Here is a 15722-nt window from a genome sequence, read left to right as displayed (position 1 = left end):
GAGGATCATAATGGACTTCATAAATAAAGACATAGGGAATTTGCAGACTTTGGATCCATCCCAGTTTGGCTTTGTCAAAGGCAGATCATGCCTTCTAAACTTGGTTGACTTTTTCAAAACAGTCACCAAAGCCATTGATGAGGGAAAGGCAGTCCATACAGCCTACCTCGATCTGGCGAAGGCCTTTGATACAATACCCCACTCGGGTATCATTGAAAAACTCATCAGCTTAAATGTTAACCCATACATCACAAGATGGGTTGCAAACTGGCTGAGTGACAGAACCCACAGGGTCAGAGTTGCTGGTGCCATGTCAGACTCAAAGCCTGTCACAAGTGGTGTACCACAGGGCTCAGTCCTGGGCCCACTCTTGTTTGGCATCTACTTTTCCGAAGTACAAGCAAACACAGGAGGGTTATGGCTGACAAAAGTTTGCAGATGACTGCAAACTGGGCCATAGTAGAAAACACATCTGACACAGATATCCTTCAGAAGGGTCTCACAGAAACGGATAACTGGTGCCAGAGCCATGGCCTAAAGTTAAATGCCAAGAAATGCATAGTCATACCCTTCGGGAAAAACAAGGTTACCCCTAGCTACCAAATAGGTGGCAATCCACTGAGTACAGAAGAAGTTATCAGGGACCTGGGGACCCAGGTTGATAGTAGTCTGTCATTCGACACCCATGTAGCTAAAGTAGTTAGGAAGACCTTCTACATTGCCCACCTTATCATGAAGGGATTCTCATCTAGATCAAGGGAGGTCATAGTCTCCCTATACTCATCACTCATCAGTCCAATGATTGAGTACAATGCCCCATTCGAATGTATCTGACCAGACACTTGCAGCAGCTGGAGAGGCCACAAAAGTTCCTCACCAAAAGGATAAAGGGTCTCAAACATCTGTCCTATGCTGCCCGACTGAAAGAACTCCAGCTCTATTCAGTCGCCACGCTTGCTCAGAGGTGACCTTTGCCTAACATACAAGGCCATGTCAAACCCAGATTTGATGAATATGCTTCACCTCAAAAATCTAGATCCGTCAGAGCCACAAGGGCGGAGACTTAAACCTCGACACGGCTATTAATAGGACGTGCTGGAGGGATAGATTCATCACCCAAAGACTCCCTATGCTGTGGAATAAAATCCCGGTATATGTGAGGCAGAGCACCTCGCTGGCCTTGTTCAAGAGAAATCTTGACCAATGGATGGGAGATCGCAGATATACCCCAGGGATTACCTCAGTGTCACTGCTCAACAGAGGCACAGCAAAATAATGGGTATAGTTCCCCATACTAAAGGGGTGGCGTAAGCCACAAAACTATGGGCTAGGCTTGTAAATGCCCTCGGGCAGATAGCCTAGTATGAACCTATGAACCTATGAACTTGAGGTAAGGTATTCACTTTTTGTTTAGTTTGACTTGAAATCTGTATAGCAGTTATACTGGTGTTTACTTTATCAGACTAATCAAAATCTGATCTCTGATCTCCCTCATCCCCTCTGAGTGCAATATTTGCACTGGATATTGAAAGCAAGAAACTAGAATTTATTACATTTTGAACATTTATTTGTGAAATAATGAGAACTTGAGACACTTCAAAAGTTTTTTTTTTGGGGGGGGTCTTTAAATTTGCATATTACATACACTGACTGTGTTTACATTTGCATTTACCATATTGTAATTTAACATTGTACCTGGAATTACATGTAAACTAGAATTTTATACATTTTGAACATGTGTATTTGAAATTGTATTAGGACTTAACTTTGTAGTTTGAATTACATGTGTTGTAGCATTTACATTGGTGTTTGAAGACTGTAAAGAAGAATTACTGACAGAAGCTGACTTATTTTGCTAATTATGAGATAGTGTGTTTCTTGCATTGTGCTTTTGTGAGTTAGCTTTTCACATCTGGAAAGATGCAACATTTTTGAATTAATAGCCTTTAACTTGAAATAAACATTTTTGGAACACAGATTTTTAGACTGTTTTACCCAATTTTTAACTTTAAACTAAACATTTACTGTTATTTTGTAGAAGTATTGGTTGACATATTTAGAAAATATACCGTAATTGAAGCATTTAAACTTTTTTTAATAATTACTGTCTGATTTAGTTAAAAGTGCATATTTTTACATAACTTTTTGATTAATGGGTTTTGTCGTCTGCAGCTTTTTAAACTTTTTTTGTTTGTTTTTTGGCTGTGTGATGTCACAGTGGAAACTTGAATGCTTGTGGAGATGGTGAAGTATGTTGCTGTTAACTGAATTTTTTTTTTATGTTTTGAAGGAACATTGAAGTTTGTAGATTTTTTTTAAGTACTGTTGGTCTGTTGATGTTCTTTGAGACTTTTTTTGAAGTAGTTATTTGATTAAACACTTGTGTTTTGCAATCTAACAGCTGTAATTAATCTATGTAAAGTTACATTGTCTGCTGTGGCTGTTTTTTGTATGAAGTTTACATTTGAAATATTAGTGGTGTTTTACTGAAAGATCTGCTTTGTAAGGAGTAACTGTAGTGCTGTCAGCTGTGGCCTTATTTTGTATGGAGTTTATAGTCTTTCATCTGGAAAAACACTGGTGTGCTGTGGAAAAGTCTGTTATGAAATACCCTCACACCACAAGTTCCAGGCCAGATGAATTCACTCAGTTTAGTATACAGACTGCTTTATTAAAATAAAAAAAAATAACTTCTGCAGTAAAAACTAACAGCAAAACTTCAAACTCTTTTACCATTAAGAACAAGTAACATTTTGTTCTTAATGATAAAAGAGTTTGAAGTTTTGCTGTTAATTTTTACTGCAGAAGTTATTTTTTTTATTTTAATAAATCAGTCTGTGTACTAAACTGAGTGAATTCATCTGGCCTGCAACTTGTGGTATGAGGTTTGGTTTGTTCGGTTATGAAACACGTTTGTTGTTGTTACTGATAGACTGGAAAAAGTGTTACTGTTAGAGATTGCTTTTCTTTGCCATGAAGTTTGTTTTGTAGAATACACATAGTCTGATTGCATATCCAAATATTATTGGTTCAGCTTCTGGCTGGCTCACCATTTAAAGAATTGAGGAGTATACTTGAATTAACTGGAAACATCTGAAAGGAGACAAATGAAAGTATGTATCTGTTAATTACCGAAACTTGTGCTTATAGGTGTCAGTCTCTCCTTTATGGGCCAAGTCGTTTTGTACTTTTCATAATAAATTCTGCACACACTGTAGTTTGGTTAATACTGCTTTATTAGATGTCTTCAGTAACAGTGCTGATAAACAGTAATAGTCTGTAGAAATTCTGGAGTGCTGGATAACAGTAACAGTGTTGATAAATATATCCAAAGTTTCTGCACATATATTCTGATTCTCCTGAATAATATCAACAGAAACAGTCTTTTCCTCCTGAATAGTGTGGATATTTGACCTGACTTCTATATGCCAGCTCGAGTGTCTGTACTACAAAAGACCGTTTGCATAGCAGTCCAAATGTTAACTGACTCACCTGACCATATCTGAAGTATTTCCTAACAATACCAAAATCCTGTAATGTTTTACATACCTCTTTATCCTTGATTTTCAAGCCTTGTCTTGCATGTGCCTCACAGTGCCTGTCTATTTTTTATCTATCATTCCATTGCAAGTACAGATATCTTTCCCTTGAGAAAGAAACATTCTGTAGTTTTCCCTTGAAACTGTTATTTCTGTACATGTCATGTTTAGCCAGCAAGATTATCCTTTCCTTTCTACTAAACTGTCTTTCCCTGAAACTGAACGCATACATGAAAACACAAGTCTGACTATATTTTCAGGCCTATTATTCTACCTTAATGTACTACAGTAAACTCACTAAAAATACTCTGTCTAACACTCCCACACTTGCCTCATAATTTGTAATGTTTCCAACAAAGTCCTTAAAGTAAAGCACCATAAGACCCAAAACCAGATAAGCCCAGATCTCCCTTTTCAGTTATGAAAGCTAAAAGGAAAATGGGTGGTGTGATGTAGGTTGTTGAAGGTAAATCTACTACAGCATATACAAAAATCTTAAGGCTTGACAACGTTGGCTGATAAAGAGAGGAGTTGGATTTTTAGATACTAGACCAACCTTCATAAGACTTTCTCCTACTCCTATACCGAAATTTGACTATTACAAGTTTTTGCACAGTCTGTTAGGACCCAGAAAAATCATTTGCAGTCCTTTCCCATCAGCTTCTGCAGTGGATTAGAAGCTCTTTCCATGTTTACTCCAGTAAGTATGTTGTCTACATTTTCCTCACCAGTGCCCATTGTTGACGGTCCTGAAGTTACCAGTTTTGTGCCGTATAACACTGATTATAATGGCTGTTATTTTCTCTCAGTTCTGACAACAGTTACAGTTGTCAGCACAGATGCAGAGTTGACTGTATAGCTGGTGTAGATTGGCTCAATGTCATATCATCTGGTGCTGATGGGACTCTCTGAGCTTATGCTGGTATCTGGTCATTGGTGATGCATCCAGTGCTGAATTTGTCAGTGTCAGTACTGGTGGGTCTCGCTTTACAGTTGTCAGTACTGAGTTTGCAGATGCTAATTTTCTGGGAATTTCAGAAAGGTTTTCCCAAGGAGAAGAAGATGAAGAGGAGATCTGCCACAACAGCAGGGTGTTGATTGATCAATTGCAGCAGCATCCCTGTGGCCTTGCCCTTCTGTCCCATTCTGGTGGCAGCGGGAGTCATCTGTATTTCCATGTTCTGTGTGGCTAGTCTTCACAAAGGATAGGTGGATATTGACAGCGATATGCAAAGGGTGTACACTCCACTTCCATATCCTGTTGTCCATGTTCCACCGTCATTATCCTTGCAAGCAAGAGGACAGGTTAGCAGGATTTTTAACAAAATGAGACATCCAATAAGTTTTTGCAGACCAGAATGGATTATGAAATTACTGAATATTCTTTTTGTTGCCAAAGAAAACAAAAGCCTTCAGATCCATTCATGATTTAAATGGTCTGAATCACATTATTCTCCAAGAAATCTTTGAAATGTCCATGGTACAGTGTGCCCTTCTGTGCTGTGCCTGAAGGAGGCTGGATGTGCTCTTTGGACCTCCAGGATGCCTACCTCCACATGAAGGCAGCGACAGAGTCCAGTAGGCATCTCCACTTCTGGGTGGGAGCTAGTAGTCACTACCAGTTCAGGATTCTACCATTTGGTCTCACCATAGCCTCCATGATGTTCACCAAATGTTTATGCAGTGTAGATGCCAGTCAAAGGCTGCAGGGAGCAATATTTTTCCACAGCTGGAAAACTGTCTCCTAGCTGCTCTTGTTCTAAAAGAGCTGATCTTGGCGATCTTGGCTCAAGATTATTTGATCAAGCTGTGGTAATTCTTAAGCATAACAGTAAACATTGTGAAGCTTTGTGTAGAACTCTCTCTGCTGTTGAGTATGTCTTCTATAGATATGGGTCAACTCCTACAGCACACTGTATTCCAACTCATAAATTCCCTAGCGACCACCACTCATGCTTACCTCAGAATCATAGGATTACTGACAGTAGCAATTCCCATTGTACCATTCCTCAGGTACCATGGGAATTTTGTAGTAGAAATTCTAAGCTCAGTGGTTACAGTTATCAGATCCATTTTCTGAAGAAGTCAACATTTCTAGAGTCTGCAGGATACTTGTACACTGGTGAATGTAAGCACCTGATCTTGTATGAGGCAGTCCGTTCCTGATTCCCACTCCATTGGTGGCAGTCACAATAGGGTGGGGGCATTGTAAAGGATAGAATCTCCAAGATGTCTGGTCCAACACAGTGGCTAGTGTTAACACCAGTATTCTGAAGATGAGGGCAGTCCTTACTTTTCTAGAATTTGGGATTCCCTGCCTCAGCACATGATAGTTATCCAGTCCAGCAGTGTGGCAGTAATGTGGTACATAATTAAGAAGGGGGAACCCACTCTTACAGTTGTGTCGAGAAGCTATGAGGGTTTGCAAATAGGACATGTCATCCAGCTGCTGTCTTTTAGACAGGCTCACACAAGAGCAAATGGACCCACTTTTATGTGGGTGTTATTCAGAGGTCTGCATCGGTTTATAGCTTCAATACTTTTTATTTTAGAATACTTTGTGCTCACCTTTGACTTTGGGCTTTGCTCTGCATTAAATCCAGTTGGCAGTTTTTTATATTTCCTTTAAAGAGCAAATTCTTTGTCTGTACATTCCTTGGAAGTTTATAAAGTTTTTTTGTGTTTAAGACACATTCTTCTGGCAACTAGTTAAGGATTCTTTTCCCCTGAGATTGGAGACTTTGACCCTTCCCTCTCCAAACCTGTAACTTCAGTTAGGTTGACTTTTTTTTTTTTTTATACTGGAAGACTCTTTTTCTTTAGTGGCCATTGACTCAGCTTTTACAGGTCCTTTTAGTGGAACCACCCCATTTAATCTTCCATCAAGCTAGTGTCTTTATATACTAAACCATTTTTTTATAATTAAGAAGGTTAATCAAATCTCGATCAAGCAGTTCATCTTCTAATTTTCTTTCCAAGCTGTTAGAATCCTTGAGAATATTGTCCTCACTGTATAAATGACCTTAGACTAGATTGAACAAAATCAGTACATAAAAATCCACAAGTTTTTATTTATTTGTCAGACAAAAATCTTGCATGGAAAGTGTCTAAGGTCTTGTAAAAGACTCAGCACAGCTCCTCGTGGTGTCCTGCAGAGTTCTACAACCAGCAGAGAGTGAAAGAGTGACTTTCCTGGATTTATAAGTATTTTTTCTGGCTTTCGCTTAAATTACTGCATCTCGACTGCATTTCGCTTAAAAAACAGCTCTGCATATTGTTTTTACTGTACTTGTGTTGAATTTATACTGTTAGCACTTTAAAAAGTTATTTTTTTGTTTAATTTAATTGTTAGGCTAACACACTCAAGTGCACTAGCCGTTTTATAGCATTTACTGTTTGTTACTGTATCTTTTTCTCCTTTCTCTGTAAAAAAAAAAAAACAAAAAAAATCCTTGTTTTCCCGCTTTTCTGAACTAGAATAGTCCAGTCTTCAGATTTTGCTGATCTCTGGGCTTTGTCTTAGTTCCTGTGCTATCCATATCCTTATTTGGATAAGAGGAAGCTTCTTTGTTCACCAGTGGGAGTGGGGAGCACTGAGCAACCTATTTTGTCCCTAGAGGATTGGTTCCAGCCCAGCAACTTGTTTATTGGCCATTTTGGGTCAATTCCTGGCTCTTTTCAACCCCCTGCTATAAAGCCCGCTTTTGCGCGCTTTTCACTTGTAAAAGACTCAGCGCAGCTCCTCGTGGTATCCTGCAGAGTTCTACAAGCAGCAGAGAGTGAAAGAGTGACTTTCCTGGATTTATAAGTATTTTTTCTGGCTTTCGCTTAAATTACTGCATCTCAACTGCATTTCGCTTAAAAACAGCTCTGCATATTGTTTTTACTGTACTTGTGTTGAATTTATACTGTTAGCACTTTAAAAAGTTATTTTTTGTTTAATTTAATTGTTAGGCTAACACACTCCAGCGCTTAGCCATTTTATAGCATTTACTGTTTGTTACTGTATCTTTTCTCCTTCTCTGTAAAAAAAGAAAAAAAAATATCCTTGTTTTCCCGCTTTTCTGAACTAGAATAGTCCAGTCTTCAGATTTTGCTGATCTCTGGGCTTTGTCTTAGTTCCTGTGCTATCCATATCCTTATTTGGATAAGAGGAAGCTTCTTTGTTCACCAGTGGGAGTGAGGAGCACTGAGCAACCTATTTGTCCCTAGAGGATTGGTTCCAGCCCAGCAACTTGTAGTTTATTGGCCATTTTGGGTCAATTCCTGGCTCTTTTCAACCCCCTGTTATAAAGCCCGCTTTTGCGCGCTTTTTCACTTGTAAAAGACTCAGCACAGCTCCTCGTGGTGTCCTGCAGAGTTCTACAAGCAGCAGAGAGTGAAAGAGTGACTTTCCTGGATTTATAAGTATTTTTTCTGGCTTTTGCATAAATTACTGCATCTCAACTGCATTTCGCTTAAAAAACAGCTCTGCATATTGTTTTTACTGTACTTGTGTTGAATTTATACTGTTAGCACTTTAAAAAGTTATTTTTTGTTTAATTTAATTGTTAGGCTAACACACTCAAGTGCGCTAGCCGTTTTATAGCATTTACTGTTTGTTACTGTATCTTTTTTCCTTTCTCTGTAAAAAAAGAAAAAAAAATATCCTTGTTTTCCCGCTTTTCTGAACTAGAATACTCCAGTCTTCAGATTTTACTGATCTCTGGGCTTTGTCTTAGTTCCTGTAATATCCATATCCTTATTTGGATAAGAGGAAGCTTCTTTGTTCACCAGTGGGAGTGGGGAGCACTGAGCAACCTATTTGTCCCTAGAGGATTGGTTCCAGCCCAGCAACTTGTAGTTTATTGGCCATTTTGGGTCAATTCCTGGCTCTTTTCAACCCCCTGCTATAAAGCCCGCTTTTGCGTGCTTTAGCACGTTTCAGCGCGAATGAGCGCGAAGTTGCTCATAGAGCAGCATCGGGCAGCGCCGGTTAATCAAGTTTAAACTATTTCTGGTTCCGTAAAGTCTGCTCTTCAATTTTTCCCTTAAAACTGTTCTACTTGCAATCTAAACAGCCTATACTCTATCTGAAAAGCTCAGCACTTGCTCCTAAAGCATTTTTTATACAGGTAAAGCACTCTTAAACAAAAGAAAGTACTTCATTCACCTAAATTCCCTTGAGTACCTATTTCCCTATAGGTCCTTTCTGACTCAGTTACACAGCAATCTTTTTCACTATTTCTAGCATGTCGAAGGGTCAGTTGCTGGCGTCCTCTCCTGTTCAGCTGGTGAATCTGGGAATCTTGAGGCAATGTTACAATTGCCTCATGTACACAGACAACCCTCTCCTCCTCCCAACAAATACAAATATATGAGAGATGCAACTATATAGCCAAACTGGAGGCTGAGCTCTCTCAATTCAGTACTGGCAAGACCAGTCAGGAGGAGAAGGTAACCACGCACACCACAAACCCAGTCTCACATAGAACTATCACAACTGCAAACCAAACACATAAACACACAAAAACATACTCAGAGGCTGATTAAAAATCTACCAAAACAACAGAGGCCTCCAAAGCAGACACCCAAGCAACCGCCACCTCAAGACATAGCACATGCAACACATAGTTCGCAAAGTCAGTGTGCTAAACAGTCACAGCCCTTAAGGCCAAACAACATGCCAGACACACTTGTAATAGGTGACTCCATAGTCAGACACACTGACGTCCGCTCACCAGACTGAACAAGGAAAAGGTCACAGTAAGCTGCCTGTCGGGAGCTAGAATCCGCCACATAACACAAGCACTCAGGTCACTCCACAGCAAGTACAAATATGACTCAGTCATTTTACATGCCGGTGTGAACGACCTGAGACGTACCTCCCTGGACTACATGAAAAGAGACATAGAGGAGCTCTCTGATTATGTAGCCCAGGCTGGTATGACCCTGACCCTGAGCAGCATCTTACCCTCACCAAGAATGATGCCACAGTACAAAGACAAAATGATCAGTTTTAACAATTGGCTTAATTACTGGTGTCATTCTAGGGGGATCCAGTGTCTGTCTGCTTGGGATGACATGCTTGACAAGCCACGCTGCTTTGCAAGGGATGGCTTGCACCTGTCACCCCTGGGCTTCCGGATATTGGCCAAGGCTCTTTCCACCCCCATAGTGCCTTTTTTAGGCAAGGCTCAAATGACAAACCTACCTCCCTAGAAAACACAAGTGGAAAAAAACTAAGGGTAATGCTGCTCAATGCCAGAAGTCTAAACCTCAAGATGCATGCCCTCGAAGCCCTCCTCAGTATGGAGAACATCGATGTCTGTGCAGTGACTGAAACCTGGTTCAAGGCTCCTGAGAGCACCCCAGCACTATCAGGTTTTACCTCATATCATGCTTTCAGGCCCCAAAACTTGGACCAAACCACAAAAGGAGGGGGAGTATCCATATTCATCAAAGATACCCACACCTCCAGGTTAGTGGCAACGCATGAAGCATCGGAGACCATCCAGGTGCAACTAACCATAGGCAAAACTGCCTTACAGTTTGTAGCATGCTACAGACCACCCTCTCAAACTCAGGAACCCCACACAGCCTTCCTGAAGACACTGGAGAGTATGAATGTCTCTCCAAATACCATCATATTGGGAGACTTCAACTACCCAAACATAGACTGGGAACATTACTCAAGCCCCAACACCCTAGCCCAAAGGTTCCTAGAATTCATAAACTCAAATGCAATGGAACAACTCGTCACCATTCCCACAAGAGGAGACAATATACTAGACCTGATCATCACAAACATGGGGACAAAATGCTCCACACCGGAAGTATATCCCACTTTGGTAAGATCAGACCATAAATTAATCTCACTGGAAATCCACATCCCGCCCCCACCCCCTGCACAAAAGACCACAGTGAAGAACTTCTCAAAAGCCAACTTCACACTTCTTAAGACTGAAGTGGTATCCTTCAAGGCCCCTGGGCCAGTGGAAACCACAACCCACACTGCTGAATCCTTTGCAAATGCCTTCTACGGGCACCTTCAAAAATGCATGGATCATGCAATCCCAAATAAAATCAAGACCCATTCCTCCAAAGGGAGGCACCCGGTCTGGTGGACCCCAGCCATAAACAAACTTTACAACTGGAGGAGGAAGCTACTACATGACAGAGCAAAATCCCTAAAAGGGAAGGCATCTCTGGTCAGTACTAGCAAAAAACTACGATCACTCATAAAATCATCCAAGGCCAACTTTGAGAGAAAAATCGCAAAAGACACAAAAGACAATCACAAGGCCTTCTTTAGCTATGTTAGAAACCTGGGTGGAAACTCCCAGATATGCTCAGAGTTAGTCCAAAATGACACAAAATACACTGAACCCACTGACATTGCCAACATTCTGGCAGACAGGTTCAGTGCAAATTTCTCCTCCCCTCCCCTAAAAGGAGAAATAACTATCCCTTCAGAATGTAGCCTCGCTAACATCTCAGATGCCCATGTGAGAGCCGCCTCTTTTAAAGCTAAAAACACAGCATCAATGGGACTGGACGGTGTCCCGGGCTGTGTGCTACATGAACTCCAAGAGGAACTAAACCCACACATAAGGCTGCTGTTTAATCTTAGCCTTACTACAGGATACGCATCCAAAGAGTGGCGACGGCAACAGTGGTCCCACTTCACAAAGGCGGTGCTTCTACGGACCCTGGAAATTACCGCCCATAAGCTTGACGAGCCTGGTCTGCAAAGCTATGGAGAGGATCATTATGGAACTCATAAACAAAGACATTGGGGACCTACAGACATTGGATCCTACCCAATTTGGCTTTGTCAAGGGCAGATCCTGCCTTTTGAACTTGGTCGACTTTTTGAAACAGTCACTAAGGCCATTGATGAGGGTAAGGCAGTTCACACAGCCTACCTTGACCTTGCAAAGCCTTTGACACAATACCCCACTCGGGCATCATAGACAAACTCACCAGCTTAAATGTAAACCCATATGTCACAAGATGGGTTGCAAACTGGCTCAAGGACAGAACCCACAGGGTCAGAGTTGCTGGAGCTATGTCAGACTCTAAGCCAGTCACAAGGCGTCCCACAGGGCTCAGTCCTGGGACCCTCTTGTTCGGCATTTATTTTTCCGAGGTACAGGCAAACATAGGAGGATTGTGGCTGACAAAGTTCGCAGATGACTGCAAACTGGGTGCCATAATTGATACTCCAGCGGACACAAACATCCTTCAGAGAGGCCTCATAGAAATGGATAATTGGTGCCAGAGCCATGGCCTTAAGCTGAACGCCAAAAAATGTATAGTCATACCCTTTGGGAAAAACAAGGTACCCACAAATTACCACATAGGTGGTAATCCATTAAGTACGGAAGAGGTAATCAGGGACCTAGGGACCCAGGTTGACAGTAACCTCTCATTTGACACTCACATTGCCAAAGTGGTTAGGAAGACCTTCTATATTGCCCACCTTATCATGAAGGGTTTCACATCTAGATCAAGAGAGGTCATTGTGCCCCTGTACTCTTCTCTTATCAGGCCAATGATTGAGAACAATGCCCCATTTGGGATGTATCTTACCCGACACCTGCAGCAGTTAGAAAGACCCCAAAAGTTCCTCACCAAGAGGATAAAGGGTCTTAAACATATGTCATATGCTGCCCGACTGAAAAAACTCCAGCTCTATTCAGTCACATACCGCCTACTCAGAGGTGATCTGTGCCTGATGTACAAGGCCATGTCCAATCCGGAATTAATGGACATGCTCCACCTCAGAAAATCCAAATCCATCAGAGCCACGAGAGCAAGAGACTTAAACCTCAACACAGAAATAAATAGGATGTGCTGGAGGGACAGATTCATAACCCAGAGGCTCCCTACACTCTGGAACAGAATCCCAATCCATGTTAGGCAGAGCCCCTCACTAACTCAATTCAAGAGAAATCTTGACGAGTGGATGGGAGATCGTAGGTTTACCCCAGGGGTCATCTCTGTGTCACTACTAGACAGAGGCACAGTAAACTAAACCCTAAAATGGCGTAGTATTCTCATCCTAAGGGGTGGTGAAAGCCACACACACTCTGGCTAGGCTTATAAATGCCCTAGGGCAGATAGCCTAGTACGAACCTATGAACCTATTAGTTAATTGGCTTAGTGGTTGCATTTTTTAATTTTACATAAAAAATATAGAGTCCGTCTCATCTGTTACAAAGGTATAGGCTACTACAAGTGCTCATGTGCGAATAGTTCACAACATCTTTGCTCTCGGCCACTTGCTACAAAAGCGAAGTACCCTAACTCCCACTAACCTAATCTTAGTTAATTACTTAGGCCTCCTAACACCCTATCTTATTAAACTATGTAGCCTTGCCAGAGCCCTAACTCTAACCCTAAAACTCCGACCTCGTTCCTAACCCTAAAACTCCTCTTCCCCCTCTGACTGATGCTAAAGTCCCACTCATTCCTGTACCTATAACTCCGGTACCTCTACCTAACCCTAAAACACCCCTCCCACTTCCTAAACCTAAATCCCCTTCTGGCTGTCACACTTAACTTGCTTGAACCTGAATAATGGATTTGGGTAAGGTGTGGCAACTTCACCGTCTCTCTCTCTCTCTCTCTCTGCAAAGCTGCTCCACCTTGCCTGAACTTGTATTCAAGTTTGATCACCAGTGGCAGCCTAAGTGAGCTAGAAGATGCTCGAGTCCCTGACTTTGAAACAGTGGTCTTCAAGTGCCTGGGACTCAGATGTGTATAGTAGATCCCAAAGGTACATTCTGCTAGAGCAGTTGTTAACTCTGAAGGTTTTTTCCTGCAGTGCAGCGGTGACTGCTCAGGGAATACTTTCACAAGATGCAATTGGCTGAATGGGATATCTTTCACTAGATCTTTGTTTGGAGCCACAGTAATCAGTGATACCTTCTTATGAGGAGGACACAGGTGGCTTAGCTTGTCCTGTTGATAAGACTGGATCTTTTTATACCAGATTCTAATGTTGTCTACTGATCGTAATGATAAAGATGAATGACCAGATTATGCATGGTAGCATACCCAACCTCTTTCTTCTTCCTTGGTCTGGAGATTTATATCTGTTTTTTTTGTCTGTTTTGTATGCCATACTGTATTTTTGAAGAGGGATGGTACTCCAGTGGTTTATGGGACTGGGAGTTGCCATGTAAGCTGGGAAAGTATCATGTGCTAGTGCCTACCAGCATTAGTTCTGCTGAAGAAGGACTTGGTCATTCAGATCTCTCCTTATGGTAAGTACTTGACTTTTGTTTATGTAATATTATTTTAATATACATTTTATTGCATTTTTAAGGTATATTCCTTTTATGGAAACTGATCGCATGTTAAGGCACTATGCAAATGCACGTTTCGTAATTTATTTAATCTTAGACAGTCGTGTTTAATACATTGTGCATTTTTATTGCAGATCTCGGACAGTGCTGTAACTGACTACTGTAAAGAAATGAACATTTTCCTGTAACACAAATGAAGCACCGGAGTAACACGCTGCTTTTGTTTTACATCTTAAAATATTTTTTGTACTGCAATGAAGAAAAAAAGAAGCACATCTGAAAACTTTACCATCCAGGCAAACTCTGAACACAGCAGCTGTGGCTCTGAAAGTGCACATGAAGAAAGCAGAAGTCTTAATCCTGTAACTTGCTCCTCACAAGGAGGAGGCAGTACTTATGATTCTTCTAAAGAATCAGTTCCTTCACTGAAGCAGAAAAAACTATTTTGTTCTTTGCAGTACAACAAAAATTTATTGAAATACTTAAATGATGATCGTCTAAAGCAGTGTTCATTTTGTGACTTGTCTATTATAGTAGAAGGAGAACAGTTTAATGTTCATAAGGTCGTGGTTGCTGTTGGAAGTAGTTATTTTCATGCTTTCTTAAGCAAAAATCCAAATATAGACTTTCTTACACTGGACCATGTGAATCGTTTTGTCTTCCAGCATTTGCTTGAGTTTCTCTACACATCTGAGTTTTATATTTATGAAAGTGAGATTCCCATGATCCTAGAAGCTGCTAAGTTCTTGGATATTACAGATGCTGTTAAATTGCTAGATATTCAAGAGTCACCCATTTCTTCCCAAACCAAAGAGACAGTTGAAAACTCATTTGAGCAAACTAATGAAACAGTTGAATGTGCATCTATAAATGAAGTGATTGAAACTGTATCAGACTCAAACGTGAAGCTAAGTTCTACTCACCAGTGTTCAATCTGTAATCGAAATTTCTGTTACAGAAAGTCATTGGAGAACCACTTAAGTAAAGCTCATAGTTCACTTTCATTAGACAAAGAATGTGAAGGTTCAAAGGTAGATGAGAAAACTGAAGTTTTTGCAAGACGATCTACTCGTGCTCGAAAGTGCCCACCAAAATTTCAAAAAAGCAATGATAATGACAGTGTTGCATCTTCCACTGATAACTTGGAGAAAAGTGGTAGTGAAAAGGATGAGCAGGATAAAGATTCTGAGAGTTCAGGAAATGAAGATAATGTTGAAGAAGGAGTAAAGGAAGAATCATCGGACGAAGAAATGGAGCAGAGTCAGAAACATGATGAAGATGATGATGACGAAAGAGTGCATAAAGTTTTAGAAGGAAATTTCCCAGAGGGGTTAACGCCATTTCTAAATGTGATTGGTGGCAAAAAAATGCTGAAATGTCCTAAGTGCGATAAAACATTTGATCGTGTAGGTAAGTAGAAGCACTGAGTGAATAAAAAGTGAAGTTTCTTCTCCCATAAGATTATAGTTGCACGTATATTTTCTAAATTTTTCAGAAAGAATTTTGTGCTATTTTTATATGGGATTTCATTTTTTTTTCACGATTGGTTTGTTGTAGGGAAGTATGAAAGTCATACACGTGTACATACCGGGGAAAAACCCTTTGAGTGTGATATTTGTCATCAACGCTACTCAACAAAATCAAATTTAAGTGTTCACCAAAAGAAACACAGCAGTGGGGTTGAAGTTCATAAGAAAGAGCACAAGTGTCCATGCTGTAATAAGTTACATGCAAGCAAGAAAACATTGTCCAAGCACATAAAAAGGTAAGAGTAAGTGTATGCATTGTTTTCATTTTAAGTCTGATTGAAAAGCACAAGTGCTTCTTCTTCTGTGATACACTGTAGGAACAAGTGCAGATTTCCATGGAAAAGTAGAGGCTAAAACGT

The 15722-nt window shown here is 40.7% G+C and overlaps 1 protein-coding gene across 2 annotated transcripts in view; it reads left to right on the top strand.

The window, feature by feature from the left end:
- ZBTB41 (zinc finger and BTB domain containing 41) overlaps nt 1–15722 on the top strand; it is a 660593-nt gene that overhangs the window by 179563 nt on the left and 465308 nt on the right. For both annotated transcript variants that reach the window (XM_044080254.1, XM_044080256.1), the window contains 2 exons: nt 13969–15244; nt 15392–15599. In XM_044080254.1, coding sequence (XP_043936189.1) covers nt 14089–15244; nt 15392–15599 — 1364 coding nt within the window. In that variant the 5' untranslated portion in view covers nt 13969–14088. The remainder of the gene's footprint in view (nt 1–13968; nt 15245–15391; nt 15600–15722) is intronic.

This window comes from Protopterus annectens, chromosome 8.part0 (genome assembly GCF_019279795.1).
Source record: "Protopterus annectens isolate FY-2018-M chromosome 8.part0, PAN1.0, whole genome shotgun sequence".
NCBI classification, from domain to species: domain Eukaryota; kingdom Metazoa; phylum Chordata; order Ceratodontiformes; family Protopteridae; genus Protopterus; species Protopterus annectens.
The sequence above is the reverse complement of the archived record's forward strand: the minus strand, read 5'-3'. Positions and strand labels throughout refer to the sequence as shown.